The 21655-nt window shown below is 31.1% G+C and overlaps 2 protein-coding genes and 1 long non-coding RNA gene across 3 annotated transcripts; 1 reads left to right on the top strand and 2 right to left on the bottom strand.

Annotated features, from left to right (window-relative positions):
* Nucleotides 1-510: 510 nt before the first annotated feature.
* Nucleotides 511-11350, bottom strand: LOC135194519 (zinc finger protein 721-like). Its single transcript, XM_064220096.1, has 8 exons — nucleotides 10803-11350; nucleotides 9284-9478; nucleotides 7891-8003; nucleotides 3264-3374; nucleotides 1943-2146; nucleotides 1447-1558; nucleotides 949-1059; nucleotides 511-708 (listed from the first exon to the last, which is right to left on the bottom strand). The coding sequence occupies exons 1-8, from the start codon at nucleotides 11238-11240 to the stop codon at nucleotides 517-519; spliced, it is 1476 nt and encodes a 491-aa protein (XP_064076166.1). The 5' UTR covers nucleotides 11241-11350; the 3' UTR covers nucleotides 511-516.
* A 664-nt stretch (nucleotides 11351-12014) lies between these two features.
* LOC135194529 (uncharacterized) lies at nucleotides 12015-12694 on the bottom strand. The gene is made up of 2 exons (XR_010309806.1): nucleotides 12480-12694; nucleotides 12015-12160 (listed from the first exon to the last, which is right to left on the bottom strand). It is a non-coding gene; the product is annotated as an uncharacterized LOC135194529 (long non-coding RNA).
* A 4922-nt stretch (nucleotides 12695-17616) lies between these two features.
* On the top strand, nucleotides 17617-21186 carry LOC113391412 (facilitated trehalose transporter Tret1-like). The gene is made up of 3 exons (XM_026627374.2): nucleotides 17617-17710; nucleotides 18759-18897; nucleotides 19952-21186. The coding sequence occupies exons 1-3, from the start codon at nucleotides 17624-17626 to the stop codon at nucleotides 21169-21171; spliced, it is 1446 nt and encodes a 481-aa protein (XP_026483159.2). The 5' UTR covers nucleotides 17617-17623; the 3' UTR covers nucleotides 21172-21186.
* Nucleotides 21187-21655: the final 469 nt, after the last annotated feature.

Here is a 21655-nt window from a genome sequence, read left to right as displayed (position 1 = left end):
TAATAAGTTAAGTACACTTTGAATTATACTTTATTACCTGTGATGGTTCAAAATATGTAATTATAGCGTAAGATTGATGGCTAAGTTGTGTAACTGGAGTAGAGATTGAAGTACCATAAGAACCGCCCACATTTGTACATTCGCAAACTGCGACGTAGAAATAAATTAAGTATATAATAATTAATTTATTTCTACGTCGCTTATTACTGATGTTTAAGTTGAAATAATTTAATTAATATAATAAATAAATGAGCAAGCACTTCTGTCTGTTACCTCTTCACGCTTAGAACTTTGAACCGATTTAGATGAAATTTGGTATGGAGATAGTTCGAGTCCCGGAGAAAGACACACTTTATTATTTTCTTATTCATCCCTCAAGGGCGTAAACCACACACATCCCTCTTGGATGTGTGTGGTTGTGTGCTATAGGTGAAATTTTATAAATTTTGGGCAAGTAACACTGATACCTAAAAAACCAGCTTATAAAATAAAACAATTCAAACGAATTAATCAGTTTTATGACACTTTAATATTTAAAACATTAATATCTTCTGTGTGTGTGATCTGCCGTTTCGGCGCTACTTTATGCACTCTGCGCTTGTGTGTGTACAGACAGGCGCTCTGTCTGAATGTGCGTCCACAGATATCACAAGACAGAGGTTTCTCACCGGTATGTATTAACTCGTGTTCTTGAAGGCACTTCTTATCCTAAAAAAAAAAAAACTTTTTCTTTATTAATAAACTCTACTTGTGCACCAGTCGGGCTGCTAGTAAGAATATAAATACTTATTTGTAGTGATTTTTTAATTTTCTTTAATTTATTTGTTTTGGCAACAAAAAAAAACCAAAACAACAATAATGTAGAGACAAAATAGTACCGCAGTCGCGTTACCTTTAAGAAATGATATATCTCACATATTAAATCAATTATATATCTCACAAACATACCCGGAACGCCTTTCCACACGTCTGACATAGTATCTTATCTCCTATTTTCTCCTTGAGACCCTGGTGGGCTCGTCGTACGTGACGGGTGACGCCACGACGCGTCGCTAACGCCTGTACAATCAAATTTTACTACTAAAATCCAGACACTTAAGAAATGCCTGACGCCTACCAATTAGATCGAAAGTTATGTTTAAAAGTATTTATAAGAGACTTTTTCCCCAGCGAGAATTGTAATGACCTTGAACACAAATATAATATACTTAGAGTTAGGACTTTGTGCAAGCCTTTCTGCGCAGGTACCACCCACTCGTCACTTACAACGCCATTGTCTATGGGCGGTGACCATTTACCATCAGGTGGCCCATATGCTCGTCCGCCAACCTATACATAAACATCCCTCTTTAACACTTAAACATTGGCATTTCTATCTCTATATTACATATGGGTTAGAAAGGGACAGCAAGATATTTAATCCAACCAACGGGAATGTTAAGCTACCTTATTGCATATCGGACACTTGTGATGCGTCCTTTTCATGTGTATGTAATTTGTATGATCGTTCAACTCCGTTATCGTCCTAAAGCCCTTTTCACACATTGTGCATTTATATCTGAAATAAATAAAAATATTTATTAAGGTACGTATTCTACCATACTGCGTATATATATTATATTCCAACCGTAACAGGAAAAAAGCCAAATAAACAACATTTGACAGCAAATCGACGCGATATCATTGGTCGAGAGCTTGATTGATCTATGGTATTCACTATGGATTTGCGAAAAAAATGGCGTTTTTAACGACGACGAAACTGTTATCGGAAGTGATTATAAGCGGTCACGTTTAATAGTGTTGTATTATAAATAAAGATATATTAATCATAAACTCTCAGTAGTGCACAATATAGCTCAGTTATTAGCGAATCGCATGAAATACGTAAATCTAAGGTTTGTTTATTTTCATTCCTACTTCCATTGGAATAGGCTGTACGTACTTGTGAACATCATGAACGGCGTGCACGCTTGAATTCTTCAAGTGCTTCTCATACGAGTCGAGCGATACGAAGCGCTTATCGCAGGCGACGCAGTCGAACGGCTTCCTCTCGCTGTGTATTCGAGCGTGAGTCTTGACCCGATCTATGCGCACCATTTTATCACATATCGAACATTTCTCTCTCGGCAGTGGGGGGGCGTGGACTCTGAAAGCGTTATATAATGCTATCAAATCAAAGGCTGTATTTACTTTCAAGAGCGGGTCACCCCGAATGGAGCTGTAAGTGTCATGGCAACGCGAGCCGTTACGTTTTGACAGGCGACTCGAATGCGATGGCTGCTCGCGAACCCATTCGATCTTAATCGAGTTGAATCATTGTAATCCTTTGATGTTTGTGGTGTGCGATTATTGAATCAAGTAATACAGTGATCAGACGATATTAAATACGTTTTATTTCGTGAGTATCTCCATTGCACGTCATAGTCTTCCAAATGACGGATCGATCCCCGAACCCGACTGTTCGGCATCCTGCTCCTCCGACATATATTGAGAAGCGACAGTTAATATATTGATTTCCTTATATACGAAACACGATGTCTCCGTAATTGGCGGATTATAGTATACAAGTACCATATAAATTAAGACTCTTATCGGAGGGATACCGTTGTGATATAAGCCCTAAGCCTTCTATTTACCAAGAGAGGAGGCTTAAGTGACATCAACAGGCTATCTATATGCTTATATTTAAAACATCTCTCATATTAGGAAAGATACAGCGTTTATGAACCTGGTCCTCTGCGAGCCGGATATATTTGTATCAAAATTGTACCCAATACTGTTGACACCGTTGTATCTTTAAATTCTATATACAGGCAACCGGCATTTAGTAAGAACACGCAAATCTTTTTTTATGTACTTAATGTTGCATATCGATAGTCCACTATCGACAGACTATCGATAGTTAAGGTGTTAGAGATAGTATCGATATCCTGAATAGTTTTCGAAGTCAACTATCGATAGTTCTGCAGCGCTGTTCCTTTGTCTATTCATAAACAATCTAGAATCTCAACTCAAATCCGACAACTAATTCGCGAAGATTAGAACTACAACCTAAAATAAAACTTATTTCATACAATTCTAAGTCGAGTTTCGTCCGTTCGTTTCAAAGTGCGTTCTTAAAAAGATATTATTCGAAAGGATTAGATATACAAACTGAAACAAACCTTATTTTGCATACGCTTAAGTCGTATTTCGTTTGTTCATGTGAGTTGTTCTTAGATTTCTTTGCTGTAATTATATCGTAACGATAAAACTGTACTCACTGTTCGTGCTTGTTCAATGTGTTCTTGAACGCGAATGTCTTCCCGCAGGTTTTGCACTTGAATCCTTCCCTGTGGAACTTCAGTATGTGCTTGTACCGTAGATACTTGTTCCTTAAACAAAAAAAAAATCTTTATTAGAATAAACGACAATATTATTAATGACGTAAGCTCTTCCTATTCATTATAACATCGTATTTTTTTTTATAGCGTAGCCGACGTGCATGCCACCTGATGGTGAGTAGTCAGCCCATAGATATTAGCGCTGTAAGTACCTCCCCATACAGTCACCAACCATTGGATCTAAGATGTTACGTCACTGGTGCCTGAAGTCACGTTGGGCGCCTCATCCCTTTTGACCCTCCAGTCTTAACCTTCACTTTTGAGGTCAAAACGACAAACTATGAGTAGGGTAGGGAGAGATAACTTGATGCTCGTATCCAGCTTGACCTAGACCAGACAGGAAGATCCCAAAATAGTAGTCTTCCTGTCTTGTCTGGTCTGATCTGTTTAATCACGGATCTGTCAGGATTTTTTTTTCTGAGCGGACATTAAAATGAAATATCAAACCACATTATTATATACAAGATTATATATGTTTAAATGTTATGTACGTTTTCATAATTATATACAAGATTATATATGTTTAAATGTTATGTACATTTTCATTATTATATACAAGATTATATATGTTTAAATGTTATGTACATTTTCATTATTATATACAAGATTATATATGTTTAAATGTTATGTACATTTTCATTATTATATACAAGATTATATATGTTTAAATGTTATGTACATTTTCATTATTATATACAAGATTATATATGTTTAAATGTTATGTACATTTTCATTATTATATACAAGATTATATATGTTTAAATGTTATGTACATTTTCATTATTATATACAAGATTAGATATGTTTAAATGTTATGTACATTTTCATTATTATATACAAGATTAGATATGTTTAAATGTTATGTACATTTTCATTATTATATACAAGATTAGATATGTTTAAATGTTATGTACATTTTCATTATTATATACAAGATTATATATGTTTAAATGTTATGTACATTTTCATTATTATATACAAGATTAGATATGTTTAAATGTTATGTACATTTTCGTTATTATATACAAGATTAGATATGTTTAAATGTTATGTACATTTTCGTTATTATATACAAGATTATATATGTTTAAATGTTATGTACATTTTCGTTATTATATACAAGATTATATATGTTTAAATGTTATGTACATTTTCATTATTATATACAAGATTAGATATGTTTAAATGTTATGTACATTTTCATTATTATATACAAGATTAGATATGTTTAAATGTTATGTACATTTTCATTATTATATACAAGATTATATATGTTTAAATGTTATGTACATTTTCATTATTATATACAAGATTATATATGTTTAAATGTTATGTACATTTTCATTATTATATACAAGATTATATATGTTTAAATGTTATGTACATTTTCATTATTATATACAAGATTATATATGTTTAAATGTTATGTACATTTTCATTATTATATACAAGATTAGATATGTTTAAATGTTATGTACATTTTCATTATTATATACAAGATTATATATGTTTAAATGTTATGTACATTTTCATTATTATATACAAGATTAGATATGTTTAAATGTTATGTACATTTTCATTATTATATACAAGATTAGATATGTTTAAATGTTATGTACATTTTCATTATTATATACAAGATTATATATGTTTAAATGTTATGTACATTTTCATTATTATATACAAGATTAGATATGTTTAAATGTTATGTACGTTTTCATTATTATATACAAGATTAGATATGTTTAAATGTTATGTACGTTTTCATTATTATATACAAGATTAGATATGTTTAAATGTTATGTACGTTTTCATTATTATATACAAGATTAGATATGTTTAAATGTTATGTACGTTTTCATTATTATATACAAGATTAGATATGTTTAAATGTTATGTACGTTTTCATTATTATATACAAGATTATATATGTTTAAATGTTATGTACGTTTTCATTATTATATACAAGATTAGATATGTTTAAATGTTATGTACCTTTTCATTATTATATACAAGATTAGATATGTTTAAATGTTATGTACATTTTCATTATTATATACAAGATTAGATATGTTTAAATGTTATGTACATTTTCATTATTATATACAAGATTATATATGTTTAAATGTTATGTACCTTTTCATTATTATATACAAGATTATATATGTTTAAATGTTATGTACCTTTTCATTATTATATACAAGATTATATATGTTTAAATGTTATGTACATTTTCATTATTATATACAAGATTATATATGTTTAAATGTTATGTACATTTTCATTATTACATACAAGATTAGATATGTTTAAATGTTATGTACATTTTCATTATTACATACAAGATTAGATATGTTTAAATGTTATGTACATTTTCATTATTATATACAAGATTAGATATGTTTAAATGTTATGTACATTTTCATTATTACATACAAGATTATATATGTTTAAATGTTATGTACATTTTCATTATTACATACAAGATTAGATGTTTTAATATTATGTACATTTTCATTATTATATACAAGATTATATATGTTTAAATGTTATGTACATTTTCATTATTATATACAAGATTAGATATGTTTAAATGTTATGTACATTTTCATTATTATATACAAGATTAGATATGTTTAAATGTTATGTACATTTTCATTATTATATACAAGATTAGATATGTTTAAATGTTATGTACATTTTCATTATTATATACAAGATTATATATGTTTAAATGTTATGTACATTTTCATTATTATATACAAGATTATATATGTTTAAATGTTATGTACGTTTTCATTATTATATACAAGATTAGATATGTTTAAATGTTATGTACGTTTTCATTATTATATACAAGATTAGATATGTTTAAATGTTATGTACGTTTTCATTATTATATACAAGATTAGATATGTTTAAATGTTATGTACGTTTTCATTATTATATACAAGATTAGATATGTTTAAATGTTATGTACGTTTTCATTATTATATACAAGATTATATATGTTTAAATGTTATGTACGTTTTCATTATTATATACAAGATTAGATATGTTTAAATGTTATGTACCTTTTCATTATTATATACAAGATTAGATATGTTTAAATGTTATGTACATTTTCATTATTATATACAAGATTAGATATGTTTAAATGTTATGTACATTTTCATTATTATATACAAGATTATATATGTTTAAATGTTATGTACCTTTTCATTATTATATACAAGATTATATATGTTTAAATGTTATGTACCTTTTCATTATTATATACAAGATTATATATGTTTAAATGTTATGTACCTTTTCATTATTATATACAAGATTATATATGTTTAAATGTTATGTACATTTTCATTATTATATACAAGATTATATATGTTTAAATGTTATGTACATTTTCATTATTACATACAAGATTATATATGTTTAAATGTTATGTACATTTTCATTATTACATACAAGATTAGATATGTTTAAATGTTATGTACATTTTCATTATTATATACAAGATTAGATATGTTTAAATGTTATGTACATTTTCATTATTACATACAAGATTATATATGTTTAAATGTTATGTACATTTTCATTATTACATACAAGATTAGATGTTTTAATATTATGTACATTTTCATTATTATATACAAGATTATATATGTTTAAATGTTATGTACATTTTCATTATTATATACAAGATTAGATATGTTTAAATGTTATGTACATTTTCATTATTATATACAAGATTAGATATGTTTAAATGTTATGTACATTTTCATTATTATATACAAGATTAGATGTTTAAATGTTATGTACATTTTTATTTTTATCTACAAACTATATTCATTGGTGGAAAATAATATTTTTTGTGTTCCTGAACTCGCTTTTCTCTTTAGAACCTTATTTCTGAACCAGTGGTAGCTTTAATTTCCACATCTAAATTCGCAGACATCTTTAACTTTACCGTTTCATAGATTCAAGACATTTGTCAAAAATACGTCGGTAAAGAAGGCATTATTATTCGATACAAGATTATATCGATGATAAAAAAGCGTGGAGTTAACGCTCGTTGACTTCCAGTCAGGAGACATAACATACATATATAATTGTATTTAACTAACATGACTGTATTTTTAGATGTTGAAAAAGAGTAACTACTGAGTTTCTTGCCGGTTCTTCTCGGTAGAATCTACATTCCGAACCGGTGGTGGCTTTACTTAAAATAGTTTGTTAAATGACGATTCGAAAATGCTTGTAAAGGCCTACTTGAATAAAGTATATTTTGATTTGATTTGATTTGAATTTAACATATTGAAATAACACTTCAAAAGCCTTGTGGTCAAGTCCATCTTAGTAAAGTTATAAACCTTCTCCTCAAGACTATAGGATCTAATACCTCACAAAGCCTATGAACCAAAGAGACTACTCTCCATCAGCTAGCCATTAGCTAATTTACCATAAAATAATTTTAAAAAAAAAATAGAATCTTGAGAAAACTTACTCAAAATATTTATTGCACTCGTAACACAAATATCCAAAAGGCGTCTTAACTTCCGGCTTTTCGGTCCTTCGTGTTTTCAGAGCCGGATTCGTTTGTACAGCTCTCCTCTTTACCTGAAAATTTATTAAATTTTAATTTCTTCCAGTTGAAATACACGTGTTCTAGCCTAGTAAGTATATTTAAAACAATCTCCAAACTAAATATATTATATCTATAACTATCTTAGTGTTGCCAGTTAATAAAATTCAATCACATGATAAAAAACAAACTTTGTTTTTTTTATGTTATATGTAGGCGGACGGGCAAATGAGCCTTCTGATGGTAAGTGGTCACCACCGACTATATACATTGACGCTGTAAGAAATAATACCTAATATATAAGCTTGGGAGCTAAGATATAATGTCCCTTGTGCGTGTTGTTACACTGGATCACCCTTCAAACCGGAACACAACAATACTGAGTACTGCTGTTTGGCTATAGAATATCTGATGAGTGGGTGGTACCTACCCAGACGGGCTTGCACAAAGCCCTGCCACCAAGAAATTATTAATAATTCATAGTACTCAACAATGGATTATGTAGATGATAAAAAAGTATGGAGTTGGTATTACAATGATTAATAATTAAATTATTTAATTTAATAATACATGTAACGAATTGTTTGAAGAGAATAACTACTCAGTTTCTTGCCGGTTAGTCTCAGTAGATTCTACATTCCTAAACCGGTGGTATTTTTAATTTAATTATGGAAAATGAAATTTAAAAAATCCTCACAAGAATCAACTTGCTTAAAGTATTATAATTATAACTAGCGACCCGCCCCGGCTTCGCTCGGGTACAATGCTGATACTAAATATACTACAGAATGTCTTACAACGTTCACAGTTCTTCAGTCGTTCGACAATACAAACCGCTGTTCCTGCGTTTTAAATCTGTAATATCTTCGGAAATATTCATTTAAATTACACGCTGTAAAGGGTCATATTGATCTTTATTAAATGCACAATGTATTTAAGGTACTTAATTGGATAATTATTAATGCTTTATTGCTAAAATCGCCTCGAAAATAAGCCATTATTTCTCGTAAAAAGTAAAAGATAAAAAATGATTATTGTGGGTTGTCTCTTTGAGATTGTTCCATACCATCGTGGATTTATTAAATTTAATTTAAAAAAAGTTGTTTATTTACGACATCACTTTGAAAACCTCTAAAATTATCAGTGTTTCTCTACTATGTTGAGCATGTATTATAGGTATAAACCTTCCTCTTGAATCGATCTATCTATTAAAGAAAACCGCATCAAAATCCGTCGTGTAATTTTAAAGATCTAAGCATACACAGAGACAGACAGCGGTAAGCGACTTTGTTTTATACTATGGAATTATAATTACTCTCTGCCATATCCTGGAGACCACGTTGCCGGTGCCGTGGACTGTCTTCAAGTGTTTCAATATATCCAAAACATTTGCTGTCGTGTGCTCACAGAAATTGCACCTGTAGCTCGTGTAATGTTCCTTCCTATGTTCAGCGAGCCACCAGTACTTTATATAAACCAGGCAAATGTCACACTGTATGTACCTTGGCTTCTGTGGAAAATAAAAGGATTATTATTATTTCCGTAAAACGGCTTCCTCAATTTCGATGGAGGGGGGATTGGCTGTATGAATTGTCCCAATTTTATATATAAATTTATTTCATAATAACGACTCATTCTGTCTATGCATTGGTGCAATTTATTAATAAAGATGAAATTTTGTGATATAAATATAATTCATATCCTATAGCACTCAGGAATAATGTTTGTATATTATATATTATACATACAGTATTTTTTTTTAGAATTGGATCAATATTAGAGATTTTATTAGATGTACAGACGTACGTATAAACCATCAAATATATAATCCCTTTATATTTTTTACATCTTCTTAGATAAGCAGCCTGTAAATTTCCCACTGCTGGGCTAAGGCCTCCTCTCCTTTTGAGAAGGTTTTGAGCATATTCCACCACTATGCTCCAATGAGGGTCGGTGGAACACACATGTGGCAGAATTTCGTTGTAATTTGACACATGCAGGTTTCCTCACGATGTTTTCCTTCACCGCCGAATTATAAACACAAATTAAGCACGTGAAATTCAGCGGTGCTCTCCTGGGTTTGAACCCGAAATCGTCGGTTAAGATGCACGCGTTCTAACCACTGGGCCATCTCGGCTCCCTTTATAAAATTAATTAATATTATATAAACATCACAACCTTGTTACATCAGCGTTAAACATTACTGTTTATAGGGGGATGTTATATATTACTGTATAGCTGTCTCGATAAACTATCTACCACTTTGTGGTAGGGCTTTGTAAAAGAGCACCACCTAGACGAATCTTGAGAACTAAGATCTATCCCTTGTGTCTGTAGTTAGGGGCCATAGGGGGCTAGTTTTTGACCCCTATCTCCCTATTATAAGAAAAAATAAGAATAGGCCGACCCCCTCCCCCCCTTTTTAATATTTATTACGTAAGGAGAAATGAATACACGTTTGGTTTATTTTTTCAAAGAAACAATTTTTTGAAATGTTTTTTTGTAATTTCAAAGGTAATAATAATTAATCTTTATTTTTTGGCCCGTCCGTTGCCATGGAAATGGAAATATCGTTTTATACCTATACGCATTTCATTTTACGTAAGAACTATCGAGACTCCTTCCCACCCCCTTGTAAGAAAACATAAGACATGCTCGACACCCCCCCCCCCCTAAATCGTCTTACGTAATAAATGTATGGCCCCTTACATAATCTCATTTACCCTTCAAACCAGAACACAATTGTTCGAAGTATTGTTGTTTGGTGGTAGAACAAATGATCAGTGTATGACACCTAACCAGACAGTCTTACTCAAAGTACCTCGTGAACCAACCTGCACATGTAACTCCAAATTATGTTTCTCCAATTCATTATAGTCTTTAAAACCTTCAACACAAGATTCACATTTATTTGACGCATTCACATAGCTCCCCAGAACCCTCATGGCCTCCCTACATTCCAACATTTCCTTTTCAGACATTTCAATCGTAGAATAATTAACTTCCTCATCCGAGCTATCAACCTCTTTGGAGATCATTTTTTTCCTCTTTCTAATCAGTCTATCTTTATTACCTGTATTTTCTTTTTTTAAATTCGATTTTGTATTCTTCAAAAGAGGTTTTATTTCTATTTTAAGTTGATTATCTCTGACTCTAGTATCATCTGTGTTCTTTTCTTTCATTTTGAGTGTTTTTTCAACTACATTTGTTTCTAAAATAGGTATTTCTAGTAGAGGAATATCATTGTCAAATTCAGTCTTTATATGATCCATATCCGGTCCACAGTCAATGAAATTATATGGAATATCATCATTTGATACAATTGTATAATTGTAGGTGTCTCGGTGATATTGTGACAATTTTGATAGAGAGATACTCTGCATTTTTATCTGAAAATATATTTTTATCAGTAATGTTTTTTTCTATTAATTTTAGCTTTTATTTGTGCTGAGAGGGCACGGATTATTTCGCCAATGTCACAGGCGAATCAGTATTGATAGAAGGTAAGGGGGAGGACGTCAGACAACGACCACAAGCATGGATTGTGTGACATACATAAAATATCTGTGACTGTGGACGTGATGGATGACAAAGTGAAATGGAACAATGCCGTTCTTCGGTCCATCATTTCTACATTCAACCAAATCAAAATATTTTAATTAAAATTAGACTGAGTCAATCATTATCATGGATTTAGTACATTCATGTACTAAGTTGAAATATTTTATTTTAAGCAATGGGTTGATTGTTTGCAAATTGGACGACCTGTTTTGTAAGTGGTCACCAATGACCATGGACATTGGCACTGAAAATAATATTAAACATTTCTTACATTGCCAATGCATCACCAACTTTGGGGACTAAGATATCCCTTGTGCCTGTAGTATCTAGTGACCACTAACCAAGTAACAATTACTCTATTACAGAATATACAAATAACATAGTACCTAATGTATATAATATATTTTAAAAATATTTTGATTTGACTTGAATTTATCAACAAAGTCATTACTGATGAAATATTGTACAATTACATAAAAATGATTTCAATTACTTCATGTCTCCCGTCAGAGATGCTGGACAGCTGCTTCTGAGCAATGCAGGCCTGGTCCCTGAACTTGCAGAATCTATGCATCAGAGCACGGCACTCCCAGCAGATATATAGATCAATAGCTGCCTTTTGGAACATTGCCTGTTAATTTAAACTAGCATTAAAATGATTTGAAAGTCTTCCTTTAGATATTTATGTAGTTTGGAAAGTGGACGCATTAATTAATTTCGGCCACTTTGCGAACATTTTATTAATAATATTGAACTATTTAATGAATAATAATTAGCAAAACATAACAACGATAGTATTTAACAAATTTAAATCATAAATTACTAATATAAATAATACGTATTTTTATTGTTTCGTTAAATATACCTTAGCGTGTAACGATGGAGCCGACATATAGGCTGACTATAAAGGCCCCTTAAAAATACTAGAATAAAGAAAAAAATATATATACCTGATAAGCATCCGAGTCGTGAGAAAGTAGAAAAAACAAACAATTGACACCATTTTCAACTCGACAGAGTTGTGTTAATTTTCTATCGACGCTTAAACAAGTGCAACAAATGCTTTGTATCACGGCTTCATGGTTTTCATCCATAGTATTTACTATTTGAAATATTTAAAACAACTAACATTAATTTTTTTTATCTTTGTTTACGACCTCGATTGTTGTCATCACAATAGTGATGTGCATAACTAGTAACTACAATATACGGTTTAGTGATGTATGTATTGTGTATTGAATGAAATTATGTAAAAATCGATATTAACAATAATGTAATTATCGAATCATATCTTAAATTTTGTTATAATTGACATGCCTTTTTCAGCATCTTTTTTAAAATGTTGTATTGTAGTTGTCTTTAATTCAAAATTTAATATACATGACAGGACACATGAATTGCAATTTTGTTTGATTTTTAAAATAATTATAAAAATGTAGATTTAATACGATCGAAAAATGTAGTAATTACGTATAAATTTTTCATTCAAATTTTATCAAAAACCGTTATTTATATAATTTCGATAAAAGTAATCGCCACACGCGGTAGTATTCATGATATTTATAATATAATATTTTTAGTATTCATCCAAACCAAATAAACTAACACTTTGTCATAATATACTTATAAAATATCACGTTTTATTTAATTGTAAATTGTAATTCTAAACAAAAAAACAATGTTAACGATATTTTAAATGGCTTAATAAAAGTTATTAGGAACAATACACACATACTACTGCCTATCCAAAAAAGAAAAATAAAATCAAAGTTACTATCGGTAAAATTCAGATCTCCCCGATATCTATACTATACGTAGTAGTCGCAAGTATGGCACAATTACGCAGTAGTTGTAAAATTAATAATTTTTAATCAATATGGAAATCATTTTATAAAAACTATATGAATATCATATACTTTTCAGTTATCTAAATTATGTTAAGAATAAATATTAAAAGTGAATTTTAAATTTTAATATAAATGTTAAAAGTTAGTAACAATACACAATATTAAATCTCATTACTCATTGAAGTCCGAAATTGTCTAAAAATAAAATTATAATTTCATGGAATCATATAACGTCAGGATTAAACAATGTTAAAGTCTGAATCAACAGACAGAAAAACAAACAATGCAAAAAATCGTCTCTTGTCCTACATATGTTTATGTCGCAGTTGAAACACTTGGTCTTAGAGAAATAGTTAATAGCCTTTATTAATAATGTAACACATCGTCTTCTCGTCTCCATTGTCGATAGGAACGCTGGTATAACGTAACTGCACGCACAAAGGACATGACATCTTAGTTCCCAAGATTGGTGGCGCTTCGACGATTTAAGGGAATCTTAATATTTCTTACAGCGCCTCATTGGTGCCTATTGCGCGGCTGTGATATCCACGTATAATCAATATATATTTTAATTATTCCTCATTAATATTATAATGTAAATACTATGATCCTCTGCCCAAAGGTTGCCTGGAAGAGATCGCTGCTGAGCGATAAGGCCGCCTGTTGCACCTCATGCAACTTTTTGTTTCAATATTGTAATATTTAGTTTTAAGTTTGGGTGCAATAAAGTATAAATAAATAAATAAATAAATAAAATTATATACGACTAATGCAAATTGATCCCATACATATAAGATTTGTATAATAAATCCGAACCTATTTTCTATCCTATGCTTTTCATGCAATTGACTAAAAGTATTATAAACAATAATTAAATATAATCTTTAGCTTATATTTATTACATAATATTTTTTATTGTTCTCCGTGAGAACTAGTCACGAAACAGTATAAATATTTTATTAATATAATAGTATTATATTATTAATAGTAAATAAAAAATGTTAATGTCACTAAACATATATATATAAGATCATTTACAATATTAGGTGTGTTTTCTCTTCCGGAGATAATATTAAGTACTTATTACACTACGCTGGAACAGTACGATTTGGTGCATTCTCGAGTTTGTGATGATTTAATTATTGCTAGAACTGATTCACATGAACAGCTATACTTGTTTATCGTGTAAGATGCTCGTGTCCTACTGGATCATCTAGGTAGTTGTTTTTTGTGCTTTGATTTCGTGTTAATTTAGTATAGAATATTTAAAACTCTCTTGTTATAAATGTCCAAGTAATTATATATATCTCGTGTAGTGGATTTGATTTTCGCTTCTTTTTATTTATCTAGGGAATGCGGAGTATATGGACCACCAAATGGTCAGTGTACATTCTCCATGCCTATAGGACTTTCTAATACGATAAACTGCTCTTTACAACATCAATACGCCTTCAATCATGGGATAAAAAATGGCACCTGCTTCTGCTTGTAATAACACTGACGAATTTATTATATATAACCAAGTATTAAGCAATAGTTATAGTTTTTACTCATCTCTACAGCTAGTATGAATAAAACTTTTATCGCTTATTAAGGGTATATGATCCTCTAAAGCTCTTCTATAAAAACAAACTCGAAATTCATCGCGAAAGACTATTATGAAATGTCAGAAAGTTTTATTCGAAACTGATTACAATAATGATAACATTTCGTGGATATATGAATCAAAATAGCATGTCAGTCAATCTGGTTACAAGTGAGATAGGCAGTTGGTTCTTTTAACAACATGGACTTATTGAATATGTAGTTTCACCGGCATCAAAACGTTAATTTTTTTACGTAATAGGTATGGGAAAATGAGCAACCTGATGTTAAGTGGTCGCCACTCACTCAACCTTCAAAGCGGAACATAACAGTATGCTAAGTACATATTGCTGTTTGGCGGCAGAACAGCTGATGAGTCAGTGATATCTACCCAGACGGTCTAACACTAAAGCCCTGCCACCAAGTAATACCGTTAGAGTAAGAAGCTCTTATTAAGAAACTACTTATAATATTTAAATTGGAGATCAAACATACGAATGCAACAAACCAAAAGACACCGGTTCTTTGGGTCTCAACAACAATTCACCAATGTTTCATCTCATTCGGAATTGTTATTAAATACATAGAGGAAAAACATACAAAGTAACATTTCAATTAACGAATAAAACTAATAACTTAAAATTTAAATGGCAATTCGTAAAGTAAAATCTTATTCTTAAAACGTACGATTAAATCACCTTAAATTCTTAGTAAGGCAAAATACCAAGAAATTTGTGTGTTTAAACTTATTAACATCTGTTGAACGTCATTTTATTGCCATTTTTGCTGAACACAAACATCTTCAAATATTGATTTTTACGTAACGTCATTGAGTATGTGCTTACTTTTATAATTTATTCAGTGGCAATGAGAACGATTTCGAGGTATTGTGGTAGATTAATTTGTCTGTTATTTCATCCAATACCTGTAGATTATTAACCACGATGTTCTCCTTTACTTGGCACGACATATAGGTAAATATTATTTGAAACTGTGTTTTAAATTTAAACACAATTAATCTTCGGTTAATATTCAATTCATTTAACCACAGCGATTTCAATAGGCGAACATTGTAAATACATATACGTATTTATATATAGAAAATTAATTTTGATTTTAAATATTTTTTAGATTTGGCTTATTTTCACCGTTTCTGTTTCACTTAGTGGTAGGGCTTTGTGCAAACCCGTCCGGGTAGGTACCACCCACTCATCGGATATTCTGCCGCCAAGCAGCGATACTTGGCATTGTTGTGTTCTGGTTTGAAGGGTGTGCCAGTGTACTTACAGGGACATAAAATCCTAATTCCTAAGGTTGGTGGCGCATTGGCGAAGTAAGGAATGGATAATATTTCTAACAGCACCAATATCTATGAGGTGATGTGACGACCTCCGTGATCGAGAAGCGTGTACACCGTTTTTCATGGGTACACTCCGAGGTCCCGGGTTCGATTCCCGGCCAAGTCGATGTACAAAAAGTTCATTAGTTTTCTACGTTGTCTCGGGTCTGGGTGTTTGTGGTACCGTCGTTACTTCTGATTTTCAATAACACAAGTGCTTTAACTACTTACATCGGGATCGGAGTAATGTATGTGACGCTGTCCATTTATTTATTCTCTCTTCTATAAAACTCTATTCTCTTCAATAAAAATATCCATCAGGCACGTGTACTAATATTTCGTTGCTATAGATTCCATTTAGATATCAAAATTAACATACAATTAGTAGTAATTGGTACATGGTTCTAATTGATTAAAGTCTTTAACCGGGATTCGTTTTATCTGTGTTTTTTATTAAATTAAACATCAAATATATGTATCTCAATTTATTTAAACTTTACATTGACACACGAAGGTGACAATATATTTATTCGTAAAGAGATGTGTGAGCCGAATTGACCCAGTGGTTAGAACACGTGCATCTTAACCGATGATTGCGGTTCAAACGCAGGTAATCGCCGCTGAATCTTCATGTGGTTAATTTGTGTTTATAATTCATTTCGTGCTCGGCGGTGAAGGAAAACATCGTGAGGAAACCTGCATGTGTCTAATTTCAACGAAATTCTGTCATATGTGTATCAACCAACCCGCATTGGAGCAGCGTGGTGTAATATGTTCCAAACCTTCTCCTCAAAGGTATAGGAGGCCTTAGCCCAGCAGTGGGAAATTTACAATTGATAATGTATGTAATGTATGGGAATTAATTTTATTATTTAGTATGATTTGTTTCGAACAAGTCAAATAAACTACGTTACTTTTAACTAACGAGACGGATTATAGATATCAAACTAGTACGTTTTATACTCTCTCTTCGAATTATTACTTTTTGATGTGGTGTACTAGCAAACATCGCGACATCTTTCAGCTCCAATTCGTACAAGGTTAACTTAAATTGTATATTTCGTTACCGTATTAAATAATTTTTATTGCAAATTTCAGCTATCAAAACATAGTAGTTGCAGTTGTGCGATGATAGTGAGAACTGAAAAACGATTACTGAATAAATATTGATATTATAATTTCTTACAACCATTGCCGAACATTTTCTCAACGTTTCAAAAAAAAATAAAATAATTTAGTTATTAATCAGATCTACGTTAAGTTTTGTCCGATCGTATCGTGCCGTAATAAAAATTGGCGTTCTTAAAAATATTGAAATTCGAAAATGAGTTCCTGTCATTACGAAGAAGTGAGAAATGATATTGACTGTGAGGAGGATGAAAATGAATCAATTCAATCCATTTTGAAACAGGTAAGATTTTTTATTTTATTTTTTTATTTATGTCATAGGTGGCAAACGAGCAGGAGGTTCACCTGATGGAAAGTGACTACCACCGCCCGCCGGGGCTTGCAGGTGCGTTGCCGGCCTTTAAGGAAGGAGTACGCTCTTTTCTTGAAGGTTCCCAAGTCGTATCGGTCCGGAAAAACCGCCGGCGAAAGCTGGTTCCACAAACTAGTTGTGCGCGGCAGAAAATGTCTTAAAAATCGCGCTGTTGTGGATTTTCGGACATATAGTTGTGCGAATGAAACTTGGAATATTGACGAGATGTCCGAAGGTGAAATTCAGCGATCGGGATTAATCCAAACAATTCCTTGGATCATTCCCCGTAAAAAATCGGTAGAAGATGCAGAGTGATCCAACATCTCTACGCAAAGCCAAAGGATCAAACAAATCGGAGAGGGCTTGATCGTAGATAATTCGAGTCGCTCTGCGTTGGATACGGTCAAATAGACGGAGCTGATACTGGGGTTCACTCGCCCGGAGGTCGAATTAGCGCTTTGTATAGTCTGAGGCGATGGGCCGACGTGAAATACGTTTATGTTTATGCTTTGAAGAGCTATTTCTAACAAATACATTCGATGGGAATTCCCGATTATGAAAAACTAAAAAACCGGAACTAGTTTATTGGCAGTTTCAAATAATATTTCTCAAAGAACATGTTTAGATAATAGGTAAAACTTGATCGACATTCTAACTTAAAAATAGAAAAAGACTTGTTAAGATCTGTGGTAAGTACCTCGGTAGCTCGGTTCTAGGTTCAAATTCTGGGTTTGGTCGCATATTTCGTTGTAAATAAATTAAAAATAACTTATGTATTAAATAACATAGGTATTTTGGAACGACATTTCAAACAAGTGGCGAATGAAAATGAAATCTAAACAGAACTATTGTAAGACTTCGACTGACACGACACTATTGTTGTAGTATGTGTGTATTATGTAATAATATATATATTATATACAGACACTTTGTAATTATTAATTTTTCGATACATGGTACATAGTATTCATATTTTTAGACATTCATAGCAAGTACGATATGGGTGCAGTATTTTATGGCGGGCATGTGTGTCGGCGCACCTACAGTATTTATACCACAGATAAGAAGAGAATCAAACTCAACAATTATCATTGATGACGAAATGGGTTCTTGGCTTTGTAAGTATAAATTATAAAAAAAAAAAAAACTGTTTTTATATCATAATACGTAGTATTTATCTGAACGCGATAAACTAAAAGACTACCGAACGGTTTTTTATACAGTTTTCATTAATGGACGTAGTGACTTGATCAAACTGTATTTTTCATTAAAGTTTAACTATATTAAAATATGTATATCGACAATTTTTTATGTAGAACGTAGTTAAAAACATGCCGATATCGAGCTACTTGTATTACAACACTAAACGTCCCATATGAATAGTCTTATCATATCTTATATAAGATAATCCAATTGTCATATTATATGTTTATTTATTAATTGAGCGTATATCGAGAATTATCTTGTCTCATTGCCTCCATTGATTACTGGAAGCGCTCATGAGAATTAGAATTACCATTCAACGGGAAATGTCACTAGGATTCTTGTCACCATTCGATGCGGTCATAGTTTGTACAATCTATGTCTATACTACTATATAAATCTGTAGAGTCTGTCTGTCTGTCTGTACACTAAATTATTTTGTCGAATTTCGTCATAAATATTCGTTTTAAGATTCACTGACATATGTTTTACCATTTTTGAAATTTTTGTCTGTCTGTCTGTCTGTATGTCCCGCTATAACTCAAGAACGTTTGAACTGATCTTTATAAAATACGTATATAGTAAGAACACGTGATTGCGCAAATGATAGGCTATATATAATAGCAAACATTTTTAACATTAATTTTGTATTAATTACCTTATACAAACAATATTTGTTTTTAATGCCCAGCGGGTAACAGCTAGTATATATATATACACAAAATATTGAATTATACATATATACTTAAGTCATTTGGAATGTTACTTGTGAGATGACGTCAGACAGAGAAGTATGTAACAGGAAGACATGCCTGACCCCAAGTAAAATTGGGATAATGGCAGGAGGATGATATATTTAAGTCCTCAGCGTAAATGTATTTTTCTATTTATCTACTTCGTATACGGCATCAACTTGACTAACGTTGAGACTTTTAATAACCAGTTAGAATTTCATTATTTTAATTCCAGATTCAACAAGCGGCTTCGCCATGTACCCCTGGATTATTATCTTACCGATTTTTACGAGCCGCTATGGCAGGAAACTACCACAATTGTTGGCAGCTGTATGCTCAACGGCTATATTTGTGATCCTCTACTACAGCCAAAATCCGTATCACATCCTGATTTCTGAAGTCCTACAAGGGTTTCTTTACGGTGGAAATATAACGATCCGTATTCTTATGACAACGGAATATGCATCAACCAAATATCGTGGGTTATTTCTGTCAATAAAATCGGCGTGTTTCTTTTGGGGATTATGGGTTGCTAACGCAATCGGTACATATTTTTATTGGAAAAATATTGCTATAGTCGGTTTCTTTTGTTCGATATATACGTACAGTATTGTATTTTGGCCTGAGTCACCATCTTGGTTGGCAAGTAAAGACAGGTTTGAAGAATGTAAAACGTCGTATAGATGGTTATACGGCTACAACGTGCATTCAGAAAAGAAATTACAGGATTTGATATCGTGGTACAATGATAGACAGGACGAGGTAGATTTTTTTAAAATGCTTAAAGACAAAGAGTTTTACCGACCTATATTATTGTGTATGTCAACAGTGATCCAGTATCATTTATCGGGAAAAGTGGTATGTTTTTTATATATATTGGACATTTTCAAGACAATCACAAATGATACAGCCACCGCCTATATAGCTATGTTGATTTTAGATGGTGTTTCAGTTTTCGGCATGTATTTCGGTTCGTATTTATCAAAAGTCTTAAAACGCCGAACACTGTACATGTCGTCATCATTCATTGCTGTTTTTTTCTTATTGATAATATCGATATATTTGTATCTTGTTAGGTTTTCAATTGTAACCGAAAATAAATATATAACAATAGGTCTATTGGCTATTTATACAGTATCAATAAGTTGTGGGCCAATGATCTTATGTTTGTCTATTTACGGAGAATTCATTCCCCTTCGATTTCAATTATATTCTTATATGATAACCGGCCTAACATTTGCGGTTTTTTTCTCAGCGGTGGTTAAATTGACACCATCGATTCTTGCAACTTTCGGTGTACACGGCACTTTTTTATTTTACTTTATAACGTTTAGTTTATGTACAGTACATTTGTACATTTATTTGCCGGAAACTAATAATAAAACACATAAAGATATCGAGTTATTTTTTAAACAAGATAAAATCAAAATGGCGGAACGTAAACCTCTTAGATAAATTAAAATTTATTTCTTAAGAATAATAAGAGAAATTCATTTGAGGTAGGTCATCTAGTAGATAGTTTATTTTTTTATTTTATTTGTGTGACTTTTTTTTATCCAGACTAACCTATGCTATAAGACTTGATAAGATTTAAAATAAAAGAGAGGTAGCCCCTTATTTAATAAATTAAAAATACTATTATAATAATATAAAATAATTTATCGAAAAGCCTATACTAAATATAAAATCTCCTGTTTGAGATTTACTATTTTTATAGTAGTTAAAGCAAATAAAATGTATTTTATAAATATTGTTTCAAATCTGTTCATAATATTGTAACTAAAAAAAAAACAATTCATAAATTTATTTTATTAACGACACTATAAATATATTATATCGGATATACACGGTAATTAATAAAGAATAATTCGCTATAAAAAAAATATATATGTCTTAATTAGTGTAACATTTATAACCTGGCAACATATTTTCCTTCAAA

This window comes from Vanessa tameamea, chromosome 31, assembly GCF_037043105.1.
Source record: "Vanessa tameamea isolate UH-Manoa-2023 chromosome 31, ilVanTame1 primary haplotype, whole genome shotgun sequence".
Taxonomy (NCBI): domain Eukaryota; kingdom Metazoa; phylum Arthropoda; class Insecta; order Lepidoptera; family Nymphalidae; genus Vanessa; species Vanessa tameamea.
Note: the sequence above shows the minus strand (reverse complement) of the source record. Positions and strands in the feature narration are given on the sequence as shown.